At 40.3% G+C, this 15,625-nt stretch overlaps 1 protein-coding gene across 3 annotated transcripts; it reads left to right on the top strand.

Moving 5' to 3' along the window:
• The first annotated feature begins 919 nt into the window (after positions 1-919).
• On the top strand, positions 920-7,939 carry LOC133962119 (uncharacterized). 3 transcript variants are annotated; one of them, XM_062397574.1, is made up of 8 exons: positions 920-1,271; positions 1,966-2,067; positions 2,762-2,863; positions 3,558-3,653; positions 4,346-4,447; positions 5,930-6,031; positions 6,726-6,827; positions 7,523-7,939. In XM_062397574.1, exons 1-8 carry the CDS (start codon positions 1,134-1,136, stop codon positions 7,580-7,582), a joined length of 804 nt encoding a protein of 267 aa, XP_062253558.1. In that variant the 5' UTR covers positions 920-1,133; the 3' UTR covers positions 7,583-7,939. The 3 variants fall into 3 exon arrangements, with proteins under 3 accessions (XP_062253558.1, XP_062253559.1, XP_062253560.1); XM_062397575.1 differs by lacking the exon at positions 3,558-3,653; XM_062397576.1 differs by lacking the exon at positions 6,726-6,827.
• Positions 7,940-15,625: the final 7,686 nt, after the last annotated feature.

Raw genomic sequence — 15,625 nt, 5'->3', positions numbered from 1 at the left:
ATCTTATCCAAAGAGTGCATGCCACTTGCCTGCTCCACAAAGCAACACAAATATTAAACCCCCTGAATAAATCTCCATGAACTGCGGTTTAGGATTGGTAATGAATAATCGATATTCATATATTCGTTCATTAAGAATTATTCGAATAACATCCAAGCCTAATGAATATCGTTCTAGTCCCGCGCATTATGAGAAGAACATCTTCCGGTATCTTGTGGAGCTCGACTTCCTACAGCAGATGAGTGTAACGGGTGCTAAATCCCTGTCAGATATCTTAACGGACTTTAAGTTCATGGTCAGTGATTTGTACATCTAAAGAAAATATGTATTCACTCTAACCGTCCCATCCTTTCCCGTAAACTCACAGACCAGGGTTCCTAAACTGAAAAATAATGCCTTAGCGAATGATCGATTAATTGTTCAATAACGTTATGAATATTCGAACATGAAATCTCCTCTAAAGTCCCATCCCTACTGCGGTTCGATAAATGCATGAAGGCCAAGAAGGAGAATATTGTATTGATCCAATATTTCGCCGCTGCTCAAACATCAACTCAAAAATCATGAACCGCAACACTGTGAAGGGTGTTATCATTGTAAGGTAGCGAACTGATGGAAAACATGAAAATTAATGCAGTGCTCTCTTTAGGTACAAATCTGTGAATATTTTGCATCAATTTCAATCATGTTTTTGCCTCTATTAGATGCCCTGTGAATGGGATTTTGAAATCATGCTCTTTTTATTTAAATGTTAAAGTACTCTATAATCAATTGATAATTTACATGAAACCCTTTTGGTTATAATCATGTAGCCCTACATAGTGTAATAGGAGGTTTTGTTACTTTTTAGTATTGATGCTTCCAAAGAAGACGGATCCCTTGGAAGATTGGTTAATGAAAACAAGAAATATCGAAACTGCACCATACAACAAGCCAAACTTATGCCTATTTTCCATTAAGCTTATTGAGGTAGGAACCGAAATAATCTCCTACTCTGGTGACTCAAAAGGGCCAAGCCATGAAAAGGTGACTAAATAATATTTCTAATGTCTAAATATTTGTATTTCTCCATTTATATAGAATTGATCGTGATCTGTGTTTTGAAAGATAATTATATGATTTCTCAGAACTAAATGTTACAATATTACAGTTTTTTATCTGAATTTCAGGTGACCAACTTGCAGACTCCTGCTGTGGCAGTAGAGACCCAGATATTAAAAGCAGATCCGAGCTCCCAAGGAGATTCCAGTACTGAACTTGCAAAATCGCAGGTAAAAGAATGATGAAGATGCTGTCATCACAAACTGTTTATCTAGACCTCTACACTATCTGGTTCATTTACAAAGATATTGTGGTGTTGATATAGCATTCTGATACAGCTTTACATTGGGGGTTACTCATTGGCGGATTTGGTAGACTTATGATGAAGGAACATAGTTCATGACGAGGGAACCTCACTTAAACGAGCACACACACATCTCTAGTCTTTTCCTTATGGGGCCCAATTCATCTCAAACACACACATTAATGTTTCTAGTGATGCTCTAATGGGGCCCTTCCGTTTGGATCTCACTTTTAGAGATTTTACTCATACACACACACTCATAAATGTGTCTAGAGATGCTCTAATGGGGCCCTCCTGTTTGGATCTCACTTTAAGAGATTTTACATCAGTAAGGCAACACCTCTCATTATCTAAACCAAGTTATTACAGAAATATTATTACACTCTCTGAACGGTTATATGTTTAAAAAGGGTATTTTGAATGTGATCCGCTTTAGCCTCTTATATGTTGTTATGGCTGTAGTTCAGATCTTCAGAAACGTCTTTGCCACACACTTAGCTTTGGTTATATGCTGTTTTAGAATCGTTTATCACAGAGCTGACTTTTGTAACTTATCAATATCTTCAAAACCTCATCTGCATCAATTCATTATGTGTTTTTGTTTTTTATCTGAATTTCAGGTGATCAACTTGCAGACTCCTGCTGTGGCAGTAGAGACCCGGATATTAAAAGCATATCCGGGCTCCCATGGAGATTCCAATACTGAACTTGCAAACTCGCAGGTAAAAGAATGATGAAGACGCTGTCATCACAAACTTTTTATCTAGACCTCTACACTATCTAGTTCATTTACAAAGATATTGTGGTGTTGATATAGCATTCTGATACAGCTTTACATTGGGGGTTACTCATTGGCGGATTTGGTAGACTTATGATGAAGGAACATAGTTCATGACGAGGGAACCTCACTTAAACGAGCACACACACATCTCTAGTCTTTTCCTTATGGGGCCCAATTCATCTCAAACACACACATTAATGTTTATAGTGATGCTCTAATGGGGCCCTTCCATTTGGATCTCACTTTTAGAGATTTTACTCATACACACACACTCATAAATGTGTCTAGAGATGCTCTAATGGGGCCCTCCTGTTTGGATCTCACTTTAAGAGATTTTACATCAGTAAGGCAACACCTCTCATTATCTAAACCAAGTTATTACAGAAATATTATAACACTCTCTGAACGGTTATATGTTTAAAAAGGGTATTTTGAATGTGATCCGCTTTAGCCTCTTATATGTTGTGATGGCTGTAGTTCAGATCTTCAGAAACGTCTTTGCCACACACTTAGCTTTGGTTATATGCTGTTTTAGAATCGTTTATCACAGAGCTGACTTTTGTAACTTATCAATATCTTCAAAACCTCATCTGCATCAATTCATTATGTGTTTTTGTTTTTTATCTGAATTTCAGGTGACCAACTTGCAGACTCCTGCTGTGGCAGTAGAGACCCAGATATTAAAAGCATATCCGGGCTCCCATGGAGATTCCAATACTGAACTTGCAAACTCGCAGGTAAAAGAATGATGAAGACGCTGTGATCACAAACTGTTTATCTAGACCTCTACACTATCTAGTTCATTTACAAAGATATTGTGGTGTTGATATAGCATTCTGATACAGCTTTACATTGGGGGTTACTCATTGGCGGATTTGGTAGACTTATGATGAAGGAACATAGTTCATGACGAGGGAACCTCACTTAAACGAGCACACACACATCTCTAGTCTTTTCCTTATGGGGCCCAATTCATCTCAAACACACACATTAATGTTTCTAGTGATGCTCTAATGGGGCCCTTCCATTTGGATCTCACTTTTAGAGATTTTACTCATACACACACACTCATAAATGTGTCTAGAGATGCTCTAATGGGGCCCTCCTGTTTGGATCTCTCTTTAAGAGATTTTACATCAGTAAGGCAACACCTCTCATTATCTAAACCAAGTTATTACAGAAATATTATTACACTCTCTGAACTGTTATATGTTTAAAAAGGGTATTTTGAATGTGATCCGCTTTAACCTCTTATATGTTGTTATGGCTGTAGTTCAGATCTTCAGAAACGTCTTTGCCACACACTTAGCTTTGGTTATATGCTGTTTTAGAATCGTTTATCACAGAGCTGACTTTTGTAACTTATCAATATCTTCAAAACCTCATCTGCATCAATTCATTATGTGTTTTTGTTTTTTATCTGAATTTCAGGTGACCAACTTGCAGACTCCTGCTATAGAGACCCAGATATTAAAAGCAGATCCGAGCTCCCAAGGAGATTCCAGTCCTGAACTTGCAAAATCGCAGGTAAAAGAATGATGAAGACACTGTCATCACAAACTGTTTATCTAGACCTCTACACTATCTGGTTCATTTACAAAGATATTGTGGTGTTGATATAGCATTCTGATACAGCTTTACATTGGGGGTTACTCATTGGCGGATTTGGTAGACTTATGATGAAGGAACATAGTTCATGACGAGGGAACCTCACTTAAACGAGCACACACACATCTCTAGTCTTTTCCTTATGGGGCCCAATTCATCTCAAACACACACATTAATGTTTCTAGTGATGCTCTAATGGGGCCCTTCCGTTTGGATCTCACTTTTAGAGATTTTACTCATACACACACACTCATAAATGTGTCTAGAGATGCTCTAATGGGGCCCTCCTGTTTGGATCTCACTTTAAGAGATTTTACATCAGTAAGGCAACACCTCTCATTATCTAAACCAAGTTATTACAGAAATATTATTACACTCTCTGAACTGTTATATGTTTAAAAAGGGTATTTTGAATGTGATCCGCTTTAGCCTCTTATATGTTGTTATGGCTGTAGTTCAGATCTTCAGAAACGTCTTTGCCACACACTTAGCTTTGGTTATATGCTGTTTTAGAATCGTTTATCACAGAGCTGACTTTTGTAACTTATCAATATCTTCAAAACCTCATCTGCCTCAATTCATTGTGTTTTTGTTTTTTATCTGAATTTCAGGTGATCAACTTGCAGACTCCTGCTGTGGCAGTAGAGACCCGGATATTAAAAGCAGATCCGAGCTCCCATGGAGATTCCAATACTGAACTTGCAAACTTGCAGGTAAAAGAATGATGAAGACGCTGTCATCACAAACTGTTTATGTTGACCTCTACACTATCTAGTTCATTTACAAAGATATTGTGGTGTTGATATAGCATTCTGATACAGCTTTACATTGGGGGTTACTTATTGGCGGATTTGGTAGACTTATGATGAAGGAACATAGTTGATGACGAGGGAACCTCACTTAAACGAGCACACACACATCTCTAGTCTTTTCCTTATGGGGCCCAATTCATCTCAAACACACACATTAATGTTTATAGTGATGCTCTAATGGGGCCCTTCCATTTGGATCTCACTTTTAGAGATTTTACTCATACACACACACTCATAAATGTGTCTAGAGATGCTCTAATGGGGCCCTCCTGTTTGGATCTCACTTTAAGAGATTTTACATCAGTAAGGCAACACCTCTCATTATCTAAACCAAGTTATTACAGAAATATTATTACACTCTCTGAACTGTTATATGTTTAAAAAGGGTATTTTGAATGTGATCCGCTTTAGCCTCTTATATGTTGTTATGGCTGTAGTTCAGATCTTCAGAAACGTCTTTGCCACACACTTAGCTTTGGTTATATGCTGTTTTAGAATCGTTTATCACAGAGCTGACTTTTGTAACTTATCAATATCTTCAAAACCTCATCTGCATCAATTCATTATGTGTTTTTGTTTTTTATCTGAATTTCAGGTGACCAACTTGCAAACTCCTGCTATAGAGACCCAGATATTAAAAGCAGATCCGAGCTCCCAAGGAGATTCCAGTCCTGAACTTGCAAAATCGCAGGTAAAAGAATGATGAAGACACTGTCATCACAAACTGTTTATCTAGACCTCTACACTATCTGGTTCATTTACAAAGATATTGTGGTGTTGATATAGCATTCTGATACAGCTTTACATTGGGGGTTACTCATTGGCGGATTTGGTAGACTTATGATGAAGGAACATAGTTCATGACGAGGGAACCTCACTTAAACGAGCACACACACATCTCTAGTCTTTTCCTTATGGGGCCCAATTCATCTCAAACACACACATTAATGTTTCTAGTGATGCTCTAATGGGGCCCTTCCGTTTGGATCTCACTTTTAGAGATTTTACTCATACACACACACTCATAAATGTGTCTAGAGATGCTCTAATGGGGCCCTCCTGTTTGGATCTCACTTTAAGAGATTTTACATCAGTAAGGCAACACCTCTCATTATCTAAACCAAGTTATTACAGAAATATTATTACACTCTCTGAACTGTTATATGTTTAAAAAGGGTATTTTGAATGTGATCCGCTTTAGCCTCTTATATGTTGTTATGGCTGTAGTTCAGATCTTCAGAAACGTCTTTGCCACACACTTAGCTTTGGTTATATGCTGTTTTAGAATCGTTTATCACAGAGCTGACTTTTGTAACTTATCAATATCTTCAAAACCTCATCTGCCTCAATTCATTGTGTTTTTGTTTTTTATCTGAATTTCAGGTGATCAACTTGCAGACTCCTGCTGTGGCAGTAGAGACCCAGATATTAAAAGCAGATCCGAGCTCCCATGGAGATTCCAATACTGAACTTGCAAACTTGCAGGTAAAAGAATGATGAAGACGCTGTCATCACAAACTGTTTATGTTGACCTCTACACTATCTAGTTCATTTACAAAGATATTGTGGTGTTGATATAGCATTTTGATACAGCTTTACATTGGGGGTTACTTATTGGCGGATTTGGTAGACTTATGATGAAGGAACATAGTTCATGACGAGGGAACCTCACTTAAACGAGCACACACACATCTCTAGTCTTTTCCTTATGGGGCCCAATTCATCTCAAACACACACATTAATGTTTATAGTGATGCTCTAATGGGGCCCTTCCATTTGGATCTCACTTTTAGAGATTTTACTCATACACACACACTCATAAATGTGTCTAGAGATGCTCTAATGGGGCCCTCCTGTTTGGATCTCACTTTAAGAGATTTTACATCAGTAAGGCAACACCTCTCATTATCTAAACCAAGTTATTACAGAAATATTATTACACTCTCTGAACTGTTATATGTTTAAAAAGGGTATTTTGAATGTGATCCGCTTTAGCCTCTTATATGTTGTTATGGCTGTAGTTCAGATCTTCAGAAACGTCTTTGCCACACACTTAGCTTTGGTTATATGCTGTTTTAGAATCGTTTATCACAGAGCTGACTTTTGTAACTTATCAATATCTTCAAAACCTCATCTGCCTCAATTCATTATGTGTTTTTGTTTTTTATCTGAATTTCAGGTGATCAACTTGCAGACTCCTGCTGTGGCAGTAGAGACCCAGATATTAAAAGCAGATCCGAGCTCTCATGGAGATTCCAATACTGAACTTGCAAACTTGCAGGTAAAAGAATGATGAAGACGCTGTCATCACAAACTGTTTATGTTGACCTCTACACTATCTAGTTCATTTACAAAGATATTGTGGTGTTGATATAGCATTCTGATACAGCTTTACATTGGGGGTTACTTATTGGCGGATTTGGTAGACTTATGATGAAGGAACATAGTTCATGACGAGGGAACCTCACTTAAACGAGCACACACACATCTCTAGTCTTTTCCTTATGGGGCCCAATTCATCTCAAACACACACATTAATGTTTCTAGTGATGCTCTAATGGGGCCCTTCCATTTGGATCTCACTTTTAGAGATTTTACTCATACACACACACTCATAAATGTGTCTAGAGATGCTCTAATGGGGCCCTCCTGTTTGGATCTCACTTTAAGAGATTTTACATCAGTAAGGCAACACCTCTCATTATCTAAACCAAGTTATTACAGAAATATTATTACACTCTCTGAACTGTTATATGTTTAAAAAGGGTATTTTGAATGTGATCCGCTTTAGCCTCTTATATGTTGTTATGGCTGTAGTTCAGATCTTCAGAAACGTCTTTGCCACACACTTAGCTTTGGTTATATGCCGTTTTAGAATTGTTTATCACAGAGCTGACTTTTGTAACTTGTCAATATCTTCACAAACCTCATCAGCATCAATTCATCATATGTATTTGTTTTTTATCTGAATTTCAGGTGATCAACTTGCAGACTCCTGCTGTGGCAGTGGAGACTGGAAAGCAGTCAAGTATTTAATAAAAAAATAGGATTACTGCTATGAAAAGGAAAATGTATGAATTTGCAAGTTAATATTGTTGTTGAGTATGTATTTAATATTTTCGTGTGTGTTATGTTGAATGTGCCTGCCATTATGGGTTGGCCGGGGTCTATACCCTAAGTGAGAGGAGCTTTTTTTTTTTTTGTTTTACACAATTTTTGTTTTGTACAATGTTGTATTTAATATTTTGTAGTTATGTTAAATGTGCCTACCATAAAGGGTTGGTCTGGTTCTATACCCAGAGTTTAAACAAAAATGTTGTTTGTGAGAGCAGCTTTTTTTCCACAAAACATTGTTTAGTACAAATTCTTGAATAAAAGTCTCCATGATCCAGATATGTTGAGGAGGAGGTCATTATCTGTTGTCACTGAGCTAACCAGGGATGTGAATTGGTTGGTGTAGAGGGAAAAGAGACGAGATGCACAATGTTGTGATTTTATCCTAAAATGGTTTGCATCATTTAAGTCATAGGAATCTTATCTTCCAAAAATAGTATTAGTGTACTTAAACTGAGTTTATCCTCCACTAACGCTGAGATCCCCGCTAAGATAGAAAAACTAGAGATATGTATGTGTGTGTGAAATTGGACCTCACAAGAGTGGAACGCTAGAAACTGGGCCCCACAATTGAGATCCCCGCTAAGATAGAAAAACTAGAGATATGTATGTGTGTGTGAAATTGGACCTCACAAGAGTGGAACGCTAGAAACTGGGCCCCACAATTGACCAAAAACCTAGCGTGGAGACAAAAGTTTAGAATTTTGTCAATTCAAAGTGATAGCTCTGTTTAGGATTTTTTTATTATTTTCTCAGATTTTTTACAATGCTGTAGAACTATTGGAAATGGTGGACCCCACAATGTTACAAAGACAGAACGGTCCTCCTGACGTGACAAAAACGAGTATGTGTGAGTGTGTGTGTGCGTGTGTGTGTCAGCTCTTTAAGAGACTCGCATCTCGTCTCCCCTCTGAGGTGAGATTTCTCATATTACTTTCTCCCTCCACCTTGAATGGATTATGTTTTCTTTCCTTCCTTTCTCTCTCTCCTCCGCCTCTGCAGCTAAGTTGTAATTTAAAAAAGCGTTTGGTGTAAATACTCCTATTGTTGGAGGTGTAATCAAACATTCATGAGGCAGAGGGATCTAGGGAGAAGCCGAGAATCTAGGTCACGGAGGCGCCGGCGAGTTTCTGAGATGGCTGCTTCGCTGACTACGCCGCTCTCTATTTTTTTAATCTCTCTTTCACTCTATATTCTTCTCTTTTTCTTCCCAGCCCTCTCTTCTTTCCTCCAGTCTCCTCACTCTCTCCTCTCCCCTCTTCTCTTCCTCTCATGTCTCTCTCGTCATCTCCCTCTCACCCTCATCAGTTCCCCCCTCCTCTACTCTCATTTGTATTCCTCTACTCCCCGTCTTCTCTCATCTTCTGCCCCCTCATCTCTCCATACACTCCTCTCCCTCTGCATCTTCCACTCTCTCCTGTATCTCATCTTGTTCACTCCTATTTGGCAAATCTTTTCATACCTTTCTCCCTGTGCAGTCTCAGGAAATCCAAAAAACCTATCTGCATCGGCGTCTAACCACAGAGTAACACCTGCACACAGCTGAGCCAGTAGCTCATAGTAATGGCCCTCTTGACCATTATCAGTCAAGGAGAAGGTCATGTTGTCAATGCTTTTACAACCATCTCCAAGCTCACTGTGACGCACCGAGCAACACATTAGCAGGGGCTGACCTTGTGAGTGTGTCCACGGTGTCTGCGAGGGCGAGACAGATGCGGCTGGAGGAGCTTCAAGACTCTTTGTCTGTCTTACAGGATGATTACTGGGCAAACAGTGTCGTTGCTATAGCGAAGTCTGATAGAGATCCAAAGGGAGACGCTAGGCTCTTTTCCAGTTAAGAAAACATTGACATTTGTTTTATGTATAACACAACTGATCAATTCAGCCTTGGAAACAACTTAACTCACTATGTTCAGACACCCATATGTAACTTTCAACCTTATTCTGGATAAGATAATAGTCCATTATGATGTTAAATTAGTTGCTAAAAGAATATTCCATTTATATACCTGTTTGCATTTTACAGTAAGAGTATTGTGGGGGGGGGGGGGGGGGAAGGGGGGACACCGGGATTGAAAAAATCTGAGATTACAACAAAAAAGTTGTACATTTGAGGCTATTAGTCATGTTAGAGAGGGAATATTAGATCATCAGTCTGTCACCTGTGTTAAAATGAGTAGTATGGAGCATCTTGTTACATTATATTTTATTGTAGATTTCACAAATAAAACGTACAGAAAAGATTGCAGTGCAAAAAACTGAAGAAAGAACCAAACATCATCTGTGTGATACTCAAAGGGTTTTGTACTTTCTCAAGAAACATATAGATAGACACACGATTTTTTGTGAAGTTTTTGCTTTACTCTCCCAATATTGTGACAACTCCGACAGAATGTTATAATGCGATTAAGACATAACCGTGTCTACATTACACGACTAAGGTTGGCACAGTCAATATGTCTTGATTCCATTATTGCTTATTGTAAGTATGACCATTGTATCCTTAGCCATTCAGGTATATTCATGATGAATGCAATGCAATTAAAAGCTGATGCATTTCAGTCAATGTGATCTGTCTCTTTGGCTCTTCATATGATTGTTTAACTGAGGGTAACCAACGCCTGCTCAAACATAACTGGTCAAGCTAAATGGAAAGTGAAAGGTTTACGGCCTCAAGATCTTGACCTTTCAACTACAGATTCTGCACATTCACATGTAGAAACCATTTATAGAGATTACAGTGATGTACTTGGGATTCAATGCTCACACATTAGCTCAGTATATGGTCGTGAACTCTTAGAAGTTAGTGGAGAAGCAGCTCTTAATAGGTCCGGAAAACAATTACTCAGACCATCAGAGTTTTTTTGGTAAATTGGATCATAGAACCAACTTTAAGTCAATGAGAAAATTCCTTGTTTTAGTGTAATTTCCCATCCATAAGATCTGAAAGCCTTTTTAAAACATGCATGTCTGACTGCTTGTGTTTGCTGATATGCTGATGAGTGGCACAGTGTTGTGATAATCAACAGGAATGTTTCCCCCTGAGCGCATGTAGATTTAAATTCTGCTCTGACCATGTTCCATCTGATCAGGAAGCTAAATCCCTGGATCTGTCCATCATCTGCTCCGCTCCTCCCGTCCTCTCTCACCCACCCGCCCCCGCCTCACCCCCTGAGGCATTAGAGGGTCGGAGTCCACCGGCCACTCCAAAAACCCAACGAACCCGCTGGCATTGAATCCTCTCCAGCTAATCCATTTGTATATTTTTCAATTACATATTGGGGGCTGGGGGAGCAAGTGGACAGTAAGCTCTCGCCCTCTGCCTGGAAAACGCCGTCCCCTCATGACCTAAATATCAAGCTAAAGAAGAGGGAGAGGAGGTGGGGGAGGGATGTTTGCGGGGGTTAAAACAAAACATGTACACACACACACACACACACACACCAACAAAAATTAGGTCACATATTTCCCAGTTCCATGCCACAAAATTGGATTGTGCTGAGGAGAAATAATCACGGTGAAGTTTGAATCTTTGCCGAATGGCAGTTCTTCTCGGTCATCTGGGGCGAGCCAACTGGCTGAAGTGATGACTCAGTTTTCTGCGGTGAGCGTCGGCGGTGTCACACGCTCCGTCCTGGCTCAATCGTAACCCCAGACAGCAGAAAATCAGAGGGACGCAGCCCACATTCTCCGACTTCAACATGAAGGGATGTGCGCCGGTACGAAAACGAGTTTGGACATAAAAATAAATGGCACGTAGCCCATAGTTAAAAAAAAACATGACACATTACATGGTTGAAATGTCCCGGGCATTAAAACCGGCTGAGCCACATCAAAGAATATGACCAGTAGCTGCCACATCAGTATTTATCTCAGTTATTTTCAAATCTCTCGACTCCATTATTATTTTCTCATTTAAATATCAGTCATCCTCCTCCTCACCCTGGATGTTTAAGTCTGGCTTTCTGTCTGGCTTCCACTCCTCTTTCCCCTTCTCCTCCTCCTTTCTGTCCCCTTTCATTATTCACAGCTTTCGGGGGGAAACTGCGATCTTCTCACCTTGCACCACCTCTGCCTCCTTTCCTTCCATCTCCATCCTTCTCTCCCCTCGACACCCCTGCTCTCCCTAGCAGAACCAGATGAAGAGGCTCATCAATAAAATGAGGAGGCTCACACACACAGACACACACACACACACACACACACACACACACACACACACACACACACACACACACCTCCAGATCCAGCCTTACCTCTGACACACAAGATTTAGACGCTGATGTCTTTCTTTCTTATTCAACACTATTTCAGACTTAATGCATTTCTTTCCTTCTCCTGGGTGTCAGACCTATATCAAACAGCACTGCTTCTCCTCTTTCCTTCATCATCCCTCCCTCTTCTCCATTCCTCTGTAAAAAGACTTGTGGATTATCGGGCGCTTTGTTTCTTTCCAAGGCTGTTTTAAGATAAGCAATGAACTCTGGACATTCTACTAGTAAAAAATCTGAGTAATGTCTGAATGAGCCCATGTGAGAACAAGGCAGGAGATCCTAAACTGAAAAACATAAAAAGAATACGTAGATATCAGGATGAAAAAGAGGAGCCATTCATGTAGAAGACACTGACACAGTGTTGTTCATGTGTGAAACTTCTTAGGAGTTTGTGTCTGAAAACAGCACATGCCTTCCTCCGCCTCCTCCTCCTCCTCCCTCTTATCACTGATCCATCCATCAACTAGTCCTGGAGGCTGGACTTTTAATAAATGTCCCATCACATCAGGCAGAGCAGCATCTGTGGAGCGGATAGAAAGCGAGAGGGGGTGTGAGGGGTGAAAGTCAGAGGAGAGCAGGATGACAGTGCAATTAAGTTCTCTTCCTCTTTTGCTTCTTCTCATGCTTACCTTGATTCTGTAACATCCCTTTGCAGTGGGGATGCACCTGTTGCCTCTTTGTTTGATTCAAATGTGCTCGTGGTCATGTGTAAAGCAACTCCTCTCTTTTGAGGAGGCGAGTGATGACGCACAGAAAACGATTGTGGAGGAGGTGAGACCTTGAATGTCCCTGCGAAGAAGCAACAGTTTTTTCTTTTCCTGTGAGTCTGACAAATAAAAGAGGACAAGAGAGAACAAAGAGTCCATCCATGCAGGTGTGTGTTTACGTACGTCGACTCCACACATGATCTAAGTGTGTTTTCATGTTTGCATTCCTCTCAACGCTGGAATGTATGTTTGACTGCTGGCATGTGATGGCATGTCGCAGCATTTACACAAAGCTGACTCCGAGGCAGAGTCAGCTCCTGCTTCCTGTGTCTCATCCAGCCAACCCCAAATCAGAGGAGTGTTTACCCCCACATGCATCAGTGCCTCTGTATCACGTTCGCTCCACCAAGCAGGCAAAAGTTTCTCATGTTTGGCATTAGTTCAAAGTGCCCCTTTAGAAATGACTCATGCATCAGTAATTGGTTGTCCTCAGAGCGCGGCTCCACGGCAGCGGATACGGTGCGACCGTCAGTCGTAAATGAGAAAATAAAAATCAAACCTAAACTAGCTGCAGGCTTTTAAAATACAAACAGTGATTGCTAAATCCAAGGGATACAATTTGTCCACCAATCACAGCAGCTCTAGGTGACACTCATCATAACAGTTGTACACAAGAGGCCGGTCAATATGAATGTTTGAGAGTCGATGCCAATAAGAACTTGTAACGATTCCTGTTGTTATCAAACCCTTTGTACAAAGAAAGGTCATTGAGACTTGGTAGAAACACAACACAGCTTCCCCACACTGCTTCAAGTTGTCATCAAACTATGTATTTTGTTGTTGTTTTATTTGACAGACACCACGTTTCTGCAATGGTTATTCTATCAAATAAAAGTTTTCATACTTTGACATATCAGCAATAAACATTGATACTGATAAATCTGTCACAGGCTCATATCAGCTGACTTTTATTGGTCAGCTGATAAATTGAACATTTCTACTATATATTAAATCTCCATTAAACCAAAAGCTACCAGTTTTTCATGAGGCCTTCTTTATGACTGAGCACACTGTATCCCATTGCTACAATTAAGATAAACAAAGCACTTATGATGCTTTATATAGTCAACTATATATATTTGTTTTTTGTTTGGATGAGATTATAACAATTGACTTAACAGGTCATAAAAAATGTAAAATCTTTAATGGATGACTTCATGTAATATTTATCATAATGTTATGCAGATACTGTGTCAATATCAGCTTATAAATTAATTATAATTCTCAATGGTTCTTAAAAAAATGTAATGACTAAGGAAACAGCTAATGTATAATATATAATATATTTGCAACCTGGCAAATCAAATGTTGCTGTTAATGACCTATTTCACATATATAAAGCATTCAAAAGTGTTACCATTAATTGATTAAATATAAGTTACAGAGCCTTTAGAAACTATGACTCATTAAATAAGTGGCACCAGATATGCAAGGGCTGCATTAAGGAGAATCCATCAACATGACTCCATCCATACTGAATATTTAATAAGGCAGCCTGCTAGAGACAGAGGATCCTTGTAGGAACTGTTCACGCTCGACGTCGTGTCCACAGGGAACAGGTGGGTTAGGGCTCTGCCTCTCAGGTGGTGTCAGGGTGGGGGTGTGGGGTTCAGGCACCGGACGGCTGCTTCTAATTAGGCTGTGTCAGTGACAAGTGTATCCACAGCCTCGCCACGTGGTGCTGAGCTTAACTGAGCGAGTAATGGGCGCCCAGAGAGAGCAGCGTGACCTCCACAGCCCCTCCCCTCTGGCTATGTGGCCAATTAGATGAACACCGGGTAATGCAGCGCCGCCTTTGTTTATCTCGGTGTGAAATAGATAAAGCGCTTTACACTCACATGAGTGTGTGTTTGTGTGTGTGTAGTTTGTTGTGTGTAGATCTTTGTCGTGACCTTGCCACCTGCTCCGGAAACACTTTCAGGGCAGCATATGTCAAATGATGACATTAGCACTTCTTATAGACCACTGGCTCTGCGGCTGATACACGGGACCACCCTGAGGTCCATACCGTCGGAGTGTGGGAGCCAGCTTTGTCAGCTAAATCAAATTTGTCCCGCTCCAAGGATCCTCTATTAGACTGGGCTACTTCAATAAAATCCGAATACCTCCCACTTTGGCCATTTTGGGAACACCATTGCTTGCATTCCACTGAAAATAAGTTGCATATGCTGAGAGATGTGCTCATAGGTTGGAGAAGAGTGTAACGTATAGCACATTCATACACAGATGCAGACACAGATGCACCCCTCGCCAGATAAGTAGCTAAGCAGGGTGCTTAGCAGGGCCAACAGCAGGGGAAGGGAAAACAAACACAGGGGCCACCAGTAAATCACCTCCATCCGCCGCAGCTCACAGGGGATTGGATGGCACTGGGAGGCCCTGTGAGAAACAGAAAGCAGGGAGGAGGACTCACAGGGTGATGGGGGGGTCCCGGCAATAAAGCTGAGGAAACATATTGTCAGGCCACATCCCAACGATCAAGTCTAGATAAGCCAAGCGGCCACAGTACTTTTAAAGCAGCTAAAACTGAGAAGTTTGGAAATTCTTTCAAAGCCTTGTTATAGTCTGGACGGGCAGAAACCAAGATTTTGGTCTCAGAGTAGCCTTACTGATGCATGACTCATCAGGCTCCTATCTTGTGACCCCCTTTTGGAAGAAAACAACTGCATTAGCCCCGGCTACCAGTTCCTAATGCAATGTTGTCTTTGCAGCTGTTGTACATTTAAATTCTACATTTTACAATGATACAACTTTTTACATAAGGAGTAGAATAGTTTAGCAACTAATATGTACACAAACACACATGCCCAGTGTATGTGAACGGTCACGTGATGCATTATCAGGCGTGTTGGTATTGACAGAGAATTAAACTGGTATGTGGCCAAATCGCTTGTGTGGACAGAGGTAATTTTAGTTTGAAAACT

Source organism: Platichthys flesus, chromosome 10 (assembly GCF_949316205.1).
Source record: "Platichthys flesus chromosome 10, fPlaFle2.1, whole genome shotgun sequence".
NCBI classification, from domain to species: domain Eukaryota; kingdom Metazoa; phylum Chordata; class Actinopteri; order Pleuronectiformes; family Pleuronectidae; genus Platichthys; species Platichthys flesus.
The sequence above is the reverse complement of the archived record's forward strand: the minus strand, read 5'-3'. Positions and strand labels throughout refer to the sequence as shown.

Excerpts from the sequence above, each read along its gene's own strand:
- LOC133962119 (XM_062397574.1), top strand. The coding sequence starts at position 1,134 with ATGTTACAATATTACAGTTTTTTATCTGAATTTCAGGTGACCAACTTG. Across the intron at positions 4,448-5,929 it reads CTGAACTTGCAAACTTGCAG|GTGATCAACTTGCAGACTCC; the intron begins GTAAAAGAATGA and ends TCTGAATTTCAG. Across the intron at positions 6,032-6,725 it reads CTGAACTTGCAAACTTGCAG|GTGATCAACTTGCAGACTCC; the intron begins GTAAAAGAATGA and ends TCTGAATTTCAG.